General features: G+C 35.6%; 1 protein-coding gene across 3 annotated transcripts in view; it reads left to right on the top strand.

Moving 5' to 3' along the window:
- The window catches only part of LOC106666008 (glutamate receptor ionotropic, NMDA 2B), a 206,115-nt gene that overhangs the window by 57,068 nt on the left and 138,638 nt on the right, over positions 1 to 10,409 (top strand). For all 3 annotated transcript variants that reach the window (XM_024230407.1, XM_024230406.1, XM_024230408.1), the window contains exon 3: positions 8,313 to 8,499. In XM_024230407.1, coding sequence (XP_024086175.1) covers positions 8,313 to 8,499 — 187 coding nt within the window. The remainder of the gene's footprint in view (positions 1 to 8,312; positions 8,500 to 10,409) is intronic.

The raw sequence follows: 10,409 nt of genomic DNA, 5'->3' as shown, positions 1-10,409 counted from the left end.
CTCTCTCTCTCTCTTTCTCTCTTCTATATATCCCTCTTTCTCCTTTATCGAATTCTATCTCATTATTGTTTAATCCAGTATTTAATTTTCCCATATCTTTCGTTCCCCTGTCCCACTCTCCCTCTCTTTCTAGCTCATTACATTCTCTCTCTCTCTCTCTCTCTCTCTCTCTCTCTCTCTCTCTCTCTTTCTCTCTTCTATATATCCCTCTTTCTCCTTTATCGAATTCTATCTCATTTGTTTAATCCAATATTTAATTTTCCCATATCTTTCGTTCCCCTGTCCCACTCTCCCTCTCTTTCTAGCTCATTACATTCTCTCTCTCTCCCTCTCTCTCTCTCTCTCTCTCTCACTCTCCTCACTCTCTCTCTCTCTCTCACTCTCTCTCTCTCTCTTCTATATATCCCTGTTTCTCCTTTATCGAATTCTATCTCATTATTGTTTAATCCAATATTTAATTTTCCCATATCTTTCGTTCCCCTGTCCCTCTTTCTCTCCTTCTCTCTCACTCTTTATCTATCTAGTCTTCTTTTTTTCCCCTCACTCACCGCTCTCATTTTCTTCTCTTTTTTCTTTTTTTCTATCTTTCAACGTGCTCCATGAACCATATGAATTTGTTTACTTTATGGATTGTCATCTACAACTTTATATATATTACATACAACCAGCGAAACCTCAATTCGTAGCGTACGTGATGACTCAGGTGGATCGTGAAATGACCTAAGAAGCACTTATGCTTACTAAATGCAGAGGCTGCTATTGAACAAGAATGGGACGTGCAATGGGAAATTTATCATTTATTAGCGGCCTGTAAGTACGAGATATTGGGTCAATAAAGGCGATGCGTGCCGGTTGGATTTCATTTTATCATTGTGACATTACGGGCGTTATTGAGAAAGCTACCCATTTCCAGCCGCTCTGGATTAATTACATATTATTAATCATTCAAGAGGTCAATTACCTACGTAGTAAATATCGATAATGGAGTAATCGTATATTTGTGAGTTAGCGTGTTTTCGTAGTTGTTAATATGTTTTGATGGGTGAAAAACCAATTGGATTGTAAAGTTTGTATATTACCAAATTATAAAAACATAGTACCCATGTAAATGTACCATAACCGAAATATTTAGACGCAGATTTGAAGTAGTCGCACTTAAAAGTACGATAAAGACAAATTTTTTTGTCTACTATGTTAAATAACTATATATAAATTTGAGAATTACCTGTTGATTTTATGTATGTTATTTTAGTTAAATATGTGCTAAATAACATAGTCTTCTTTCCCTCTTCTTTCTTTTATTTGATCACTTTTTATTTAAAATGTTTCAAAAAAGGATAAATAAACATCGGTTGAAAATCGTTGAAGATGATCTATATTGCAAAATATCTGAAACAAAGTTGAAAGAGATCACAGCTATTCTTTGTTGTTTATCTGTGGAACATGAGAGAAGATTAATTACGCAATAAAGTATGTGTATTCACACTCTATCATTTTTTTCTCATTTATTCACTACCTACCTCCTTTGACCGATCTAACTGTAGAGTATTTTTTTCGTTCAACAACCCATGCAGTAATTTTAAATCAAATAACAAACTAATATTTCTAAAGAAAATAATTTTCAAGAATTCACTTCAATTTTTTTTTCAATTTGACAGTATTAGGAGGATTAACAGTTCGATGTTGACAAAAATGTATTTGTTAGAAAAAGGTATTAGGAATAAAAGGTTGTCTGCAACTGTATTTTCTATTTATTTTACGTTTTGTTTATTTGTTTGCTGTTTTATTTTCTCTAATATTTTCTAGTTTTCTCTCGCTTCTTTCGCCTCAATTTTGCGTGGTTAAATAATGCTATATTAGCTATATAATAGTATTATATCTAAGATAAAAACAAATTGCATCCAACAAAGATTTATATAATAATAATATTGTTCTTATGATTCTTCCTTCTTGAAGGTGGGATAATAGGTCATCTCAAAAAACCACAACCAGTTTTTATCCACAACGTTTCGGATTTATTTTAATCCTTCCTCAGGTGAGTTAACGCCTGTACACAGAACAAATATTTTTTATATCAACATGGTTATCATTGTTTCTTCACTACTTACAATGGTTAAAAAAGTGGTCGTCAGTCATTAACATTTTATAACAATTTATTTTAAAAAAGAGCCAGTGTGGTACTTATTAAAATAAATCCGAAACGTTGTGGATAAAAACTGGCTGTGGTTTTTTGAGATGACCTATTATCCCACCTTCATGAAGGAAGGATAAGATTAACTGTTGAGGTCAAAATATAAGAAAACATCGTTACTCTAATCATGGAATAATATTGTTATTCAGCAATAAATAAGCAATTTATGCAAAACAAAGTACATAATCGTTTTCCAGTATATTGCCTTTATCAAAGACTTTATTTCTGCTTTTAATAATCAATTTGTGCACAATAGTAATATTAAATACGGAATCTTTGGCATTTTTGATCATAATTCCGTCCTGGAGAAGATCGGTACCCATGGTAACAGGTGGAAAATTGTGGCGCTCGAGGCGGGCTTAAATCCGGCTATTATTACCTAACCCGGATTAAGCAGGTGTCGAGAGGAGAAATTACGTAGGACACAACTCAAATGTGTGGTAGATTTTTCCAGCCGCTTTAATTTTATATTATCTACCCACACGGTACTTAAGATACTTAAATTTCCGAGCCTTGGCGATATAATATACTGTTTGTTCTGCCGGGCCGGTTTTGCCATTTTTTTTCCAATTTATTCCCGGTCATTCAGACGGCGGAACGGAAAGCCCTTTTAACTGATTGGCTGGAAAATACTCTGGAAGTTTTCCGCGGTCGTGTTGGGATTATGGATACGGTTCATTTCCGAAACCAAATCGTAAACCATGAGCGAAGAAAGTCCTTCGAAAAAAATATTATCATGGAAGATAAGCTAATTGTTTGCAAAACTTACCACAACATAAAATACCCCAAATCTTTAAAACATCATTAACTCGTTTTGTTTTTGTTGTTCTTCTTCTTTAGTCCATCTTGAATTATTTGTGTTCAATACTTTTCTTAGTTACTATTCTCTAAAAAGAAGGTAACAATCATGGCAGGAGTTTAATTTTGTGTAGTATAAATTTATCGAGGTACATTATCAACGCTAATTCAATGCTCACAGTTATCGGGTTTGTGGTCAAGAAAAACAGCAAGTTCACTAGTTTCGTGGCCCGCTTGACCAATTAACATATTTCAATTAATTAAGGTTTTTAGTTGAGATAAAAAATTGCATTGAAAATTGGCAAAAAGGAGGGAAAATTCGAGAGGTGAGGTTGAGATGGGAAGTTAGTGTTCGAGTGGATCGAAGTCAGGATAGCTCAAGTGGTAGAGCAGCGGCGTATCTAGCCGAAGATCGTGGGTTCGAATCCCGCTCGTGACACTGACTTTTTTATCTCAACTAAAAACATGAATTAATTGAAATAAACAGCAAGGTGTTGTCTAATTTGCCAAGCTTAAGATTATATTTAGTCTTTCTCAAAGCGTTATGACAAAAACTATTATCAATACAGTAATTCAAGAAGAAATATACATTTTTTGTTTCGTACCTATAAAAACAAAGTCATAAGTTTATAAATGTTTGCGAACATACGAAGTAAGAAACAAAATAAAAACCTGCGTTTCTTTATCACAATACGATATCACTTGAAGAAAATAATAGGCTCGTTAATGCCTTTCTAACATAATATCCAATGGACTAATGCAAAATTTCACTCCATTGGAAGGTTTTTTTTTACAAATATCAGAACCTATATACAGTATAATTAAATAAGTACATAAATAAATTCAATATAAATATCTATTATGTACATGCATTGTCTAGATTACAACGTATTTTTCAATAATATTATTTTTTGTTAATAAATTTGAATAAATTGTACTAAAATTATTGTAATCAGTTTTCAAATTGCAAGCATTAGGATCTTTTTGAACATACATAGATTTTTTGAGTAATCTAGAATTTTGTCACAGTCTACAATTTTTATGTCTTCAGTATTTTACTTAAAGTTGAGTTTCTGTTCAATTGAATGTTTCGACAGTTCCTTTCCCGCTCTACTGTGGTTTCTGCACACATATGTATGGGCCTTAATGCGTTCGACCAAAAAAAATTTAGATTGACCATAGTACACCGTGGAGCAATCGTTATAATCAACACAGTAAACAACTTTCAATTAATTAAGGTTTTTAGTTGAGATTAAAAAATCAGTGTCACGAGCGGGATTCGAACCCACGATCTTCGGCTAGATACGCCGCTACTCTACCACTTGAGCTATCGTGACCTCGATCCACTCGGACACTAANCTATCAGCCTCCTAATTCCCTTCATTGAGTTAGAGAATAGCCATTTCGATTCTGCTGGTTTGATCGCCTTAACAAACTCTTTCGATTGCCTGTGTCCGGAGGATAGATTCCACTCAGTAAGTCCAAATCGTCTAATTAGTGCCTCGAATATTGTTAATTTGCTGTGTACTCATTGTGGATTTGGGTCCGAGCAGGCGTCTTGGGTTGTTCGTATTCTCGGTTCAGTTCTTTTTTTTTCTTTTTTTTTTTCTGTGTGTGTGTGTTCCATGTAAATGCTGTCAAATTAGAACCCAAGGTAGCGGATTTGGTCGGATGGAGGGATTACTTTACTGTATATGTGCAAGGGAGGGAGGGAGGGAGAGAGAGAGAGAGAGAGAGAGAGAGAGAGAGAGAGAGAGAGAGAGAGAGAGAGAGAGTGAGGGTGTGATAGAGGGAGTGATAGAGGGAGGGAGAGACTTATGGGTGTGTTGGGTTTGTATTTTTGAAAATAGTTCCGATCATGAATCGGCCAGACCGTGAGATGTAGTAGCAGATAAGCTAAATACTAAATAGGAATGGGTGAGAAGTGACAATGAACGCGCAAAACTGAAAACAGGCAGGAGAGAGAGTAAGAAGTGAAAGAGAGAGAGAGCGAATGATATCGGAAAAGAGAGGTAAATAGAAAAGAATTTGGAATATGTGTGTAAATGTATAAGAGTGAAAAAGTAGAGCAAGAGTGAGTGAGAAAGAGATCGTGTAAGAGAGAGAGAGGCAGATAGATAGAGATAGATAGATAGAGATAGATATATAGATAAATTGATAGATAGATAGATTGATAGATAGATAGATTGATAGAGAGAGAGAGAGAGAGAGAGAGAGTAAGTAGTAAAAGAGAGAGAGAGAGAGCGAATGAGTCCGGAAAAGAGAGGTAAATAGAAAAGAATTTGGAATATGTGTGTACATGTTGTATAAGAGTGAAAAAGTAGATGAAAAGTTGTGAGAAAGAGATCGTGAGTGAGAGAGAGAGAGAGTGAGAGAGAGAGAGAGGAAGAAAGAGAGAGTGTGAGAGGGAGGGAAGGAGCAATTTGAGAGAGGTTGGAAGGAAATTTTTCAATTTATGGAGTACTTGAATTTAGAAACAGAAAGTTTGGTAGACATTTAAATGATGGTAGGGAGACAAAGATAGATAAATAGATAGTGCGAAAGGTTGAGAGAGGTGGCAGCGAGGAAGGGTAGGAGGGAGTAATAGAGCGATTAAGTCAGTGTGTGAAGGAAATTTTCCATTTTCAACCTAAGGCGTTTGAAACTTGTGGGTAGATGGCTTTGTGTTTGGAGGTAGTTAGGATTATGAACCCCTGGATGCGGTGTCTGCCGGGACACTGTGCTTGAGGTTATTTACGACCTTCCTGGTTTAACCGGCTTAAACCCACGGGTAACGAGTGGGATCAAACGTCCTCGCTAGGTTTTATTGCAATTATTAATTTCGTTAACGTTGGGTTTGTTTATGATTTAATACTAAGACTTTTATTGAGTCCTTGTCTGCGTTTATCAGGAGAGCAATATAATTTACATCGACAATGCTGCAAAAATTGTTCAGAACCTATGAGGGTTATAAATGAAGCGTTCTTACTAAACTTTTTGATCTTGAGTAATCGTACATTTTTATAAACCTTTAAATGTCCAATAAAACTTAGTTTTCTCTCAATTTGTGATATTATTTTACTTGTAATTACAGCGCCTTTGAAATTACTTTGTCCCTCTTCTGTAGTGGAACTTTTTGATAAACTTGTCATTAAAGTATTTTGATTTGAGCATCACTTTCGTTGGCTTACGAGCTCTTTAGGAAAACTTTGCCGATTTCATGGTTAGCTGATCCGAACATAATTGTACCAAGTCAAGATAATTTGTTACCAAATGTAAATTTATTATTTTGTGCCAAATTGTCCTTAATTACATCACCGGAAATATATGCAAAAAATAATGTGCCGTCACTCCTTTTTACTGAATTATCAAAAATAGGATTTTTTAAGAGTGGAATGGTATTTATTCAGATATCGTGAGATGCGGTCGGGTGTGATGTAGCATCTCACGATATATGAATAACTATCGATTAACGGTCACTAATCTCTACACATTAAATGGTATAAAGTTTGAGGTGTTTCTTGATCAAAAGTGGATACAGGTAAAAATGAAGGGTAAAAATCGGTTAGGGTTGCATTGATTGGTTTATAGTTCTCTCTGCATACGGTTTTCTAGTATGGTATTGTGAAAAAGGATACTAGGAAGCGGGGTTTGCACTCCCCAGGCACTGCAGTCTTCTGGCTTATTGTACCTTTCTAGTTCCTTGGTTCAGTCAATAGACTCAATCCTTCTTCTTAGAAGTATCAGGTCATTGACTGTCGCTGGTGCAATTTGATTCCCTGTTTTTTCCGTACTTTAGGTTGAATCTCCATTGAGCTGTTTCTTCGCATTCGAAGATGATAAGAGTGGCTGTTTCCTCCTCCTCATTACATAATCTGCAAATGGGGTCATCGCTGTATATACGAATTTTGTGTAAATGTTTTCTCAGATGCCAGTAGTCCTACCAATCCTCTCAGTTTGGCCCTCTCCAATTGCAGCAGTGCTTTTGCCAGTCTTGGTGAGAGTTGAGGTTTTCGGGTAGTATTTTCACATATTCAAATATGGCCGGTCTGAATTGTTCCGTATTCCATTAACAGAATTACGCCAAAACCCGTCCCATTCTACGGAAATTTTGAATATGCTTTTTATAGATCTGCAATCATTTTTATTTATATCTGCAAGAGCTTTCGCTTCAGAGCCCTTTGTCGTCCAAATCTATTGGTTTGTGTTTAACGTCTTCCGTGGTACGGAATAAACCGGTATTTTGTAATGAATCCATAAAACTTTTTCTTTCCGTCATAAGTAATCACCATTGCACACTTTAGCAAATAACTTTTTCTATTGTTTGATAATTAGGGAATGAACAACAAAGTCAAAGCATGGGGACCGCGATAGACGAGTGGTTATGGCGTGTGATCTCGCGGTAGTGGGTTCGATTCCCACCGTACCCACTTGAGGTTTTTCTGACACCGATTGCCGCAATGAAAATTGGCACGCCACTGATCAACGGGCATAGTATCTGGAGGGGTCGGATCACAGCAACCCTGAAATTGGTCCAGACTCCTCTTCGAAAATAAGTTTCTTCGATGGAAAAACACCGGCAACCAGGGGTTTAGTCACACACGTATTTCGAGCCCACAAAATGGAACCAGAAAGGAGTACTAAAATAAGCTCTTCAGAGCTGCAGTGCTCAGAGGAACTCCTCCAGTTTTTAGCCAGCACAGTAAAAATAAATAGGCTAAGCATGTATTCGAAGAATAAGAGTAGGAGGACTTTAAAGAAGTACCTTCTCGTTTACTTCTTTCATCTTTTTGTTCTAGGAAATAATAACTTAAGTCTTTTACCTGCAGAGAGTAACAAGGTTATAAGGAATATGTGGATGAATTTAACTCTGTAATTATTTATTGATACTTTTTGTTTGTTATTGCAGTCAATATAAAGTCCAACGGGAATTTTGGGTGTTAGGACACTTACTACTGCTGGAGGTCATATATCAAGAGTTTGCACACTAGGGCAGGCACCTCCTTCTTCATTTCAATTTAGGGAACGGGATAAAGAAAGTTTTTTTATACTGCCATCGAGGATAGGGTTGATCATAAGGGATGGAGATCCAGAGCCTTTTTGACCTAAACAACTATTAGCTCTCTGATCCAGGAACATTCATGATCTTAAGTTCCCAGACATCCTGCTTGCTTTTAAGAGTCATTTGCCCTTATCAGACTGCTAGGATAAATGAAGACTAAACCGTCAATTGTTTGTTTTTTAACAGAAAATTTTATCTTTGCCTTTCTTATATATTAAAAAAAAAATATTTTGATATTGTTTTCTTTGTATTTCTTTTAATTAATTCGATTTTTTTTCGCAGGAGTACATTTTGACACATCTTCAGACAGGCTGCTAAGCGAAATCACGACTGCGATCAAAGTCTACGCCCACGGCGTCGAGGACTTCGTCAACGACCCTAAGAACGCCGATTATTCCCTGAATACGCAACTCAGCTGCGAAGGTGGAGCGGGTGACTCTAGGTGGAGGACGGGCGACCGCTTTTTCAAGTGCGTAAACGAGAGTTTTTTACAAAACAAAAATATCTGTTTTGAAACAATAAAATGTAGTTAGGAAAAAGTTTGGAAGTCGCCACCTGACATGGAAGCCAGTGTACCATCGAGAAACAATTAATTCTAAACTTATGGCCAATTCAACATACTTTACTTTATTTCGACATTTTTTTTATAACTAATTATTCATTTTATGTAATTTTTTGGTTGAAATGAAAAAGTTAGTCAAGAGCGGGATTCGAACTCTCGCTGCTTTAACAACACCGAGTTGGTGTCCGAGTGGATCGAAGTCACGATAATTCAACTGATTAGAGCAGCGGCATATTGAGCCGACGTTCTTGGGTTCGAATCCCGCTCGTGACACTAACTTTTTCATTTCAACCAAAACCTTACATCTAAATGAATAATTAATTGGAAGAAGAAATTTGGTCAATCGAGCACTAAACGTAATGGATTATTTTTATATTCAACAATAAATAAATCATCAATATTTGTTTGAATGAACCATAAAATCATTTATTAGGTGATTTTTTTCTTTTTGAGTCTTCTAAAGAAGTTGAAAAATACTAGAACGAGTAAAGTATTAATATATCCTTACATTTCCCAAAGATGAGATATATCATGAGATAGAATTTTTTTGTAACGAATATGCCAGAACCATAAATTACTGTCCGTTTCACCGTTTACTTAACGTACAAAAATATTCTACCAACTCACTCACTCACTCTCAGTCTCTCACCATTCATATTACTCCAATAATTAATCCATTTTTTTTTACATTCACTTGGCCCATAACATACTCTCACATGTTTCCTAGCCTTACTCTTTCTCTGTCATTCCTACTCTCAATGTGAAATACTTACTTCATAGTGTCATATGCTTTAATCAACCCCAGATTTCATCACTCAAAATTTATAAAATAAGCTTTTTTCGTAGTCACCCTCTTCATCTCTCTACCCATTGATTGTCTTGTTCTTTATCATTCACTTTCCTTCTCTCTTGCTATCCTTCTCTCACGCTTACCCTTTACACCTGTGTTTTATTTTTTCAAATATCTCTTTTTTCAACACTCACTCACAGTTTTGTCTCTTTTGGCATAATAATCAAACAGATCCATTAATTTTTTTTTAACTCTCAAAACTTTAACTGATAGCATACTACAACCAAGTCAAATCCGTTAACTTATATTTCCAGAATAAATCGTAAGAGAAAGAGATTATAGGAGCAAATATNTCCAATAAACAGGGTAGAAGGTCCATACATAAATCACAGTTCGTTTCGCCGTTTACTTTACGAAAAAAAAGGAAATGCGCTTCACATCCATTTCTCCCTCGCCCTCTCTCAATCGCTTTCCCTCCTTTCTCCTTCTCTCTCCCTCATCTCTCTTTCTCACTCTCTCTCTCACCTTCTCCCTCTCTATCTACCTATCTATTTATCTATCTATCTTTATCTATCTATCTACCTATCTATCTATCTCAATCTTTCTCGCTATATCCCATTCACTTCTTACCAACAATTTTCACAAGTTTTACAGTTTTCATCTAACATCTGTTACATTTTTACACATCTGTTTATCTAACTGTCCCGTCAATTCTTTTATCTGTTTTACCATACTCCTATTTATCATCAAATTATTAATCAAAGCAACCAATTGATCCAACGTACAAGACCAATTATTCTATATATATATATATATATATATATATATATATATATACAGGGTGAATTGCTACTCGTGCTACAAACTTCTCCAGTAGATTCTTCACCCTAAAATGAACAAAAAAGTTCATATTGTCCATGGTCCGATTCTCAACCATTTCAGAGTAATTTCGCTTTTTATCGATTTTGAAAGATATCACGTCCTGGCGTCGGAAAATCGTGATATCTTTTAATCTAAACATTTCTCT

Source organism: Cimex lectularius, unplaced genomic scaffold (genome assembly GCF_000648675.2).
Source record: "Cimex lectularius strain Harlan isolate CLEC.00 unplaced genomic scaffold, Clec_2.1 scaffold49, whole genome shotgun sequence".
NCBI lineage: Eukaryota > Metazoa > Arthropoda > Insecta > Hemiptera > Cimicidae > Cimex > Cimex lectularius.
Note: the sequence above shows the minus strand (reverse complement) of the source record. Positions and strands in the feature narration are given on the sequence as shown.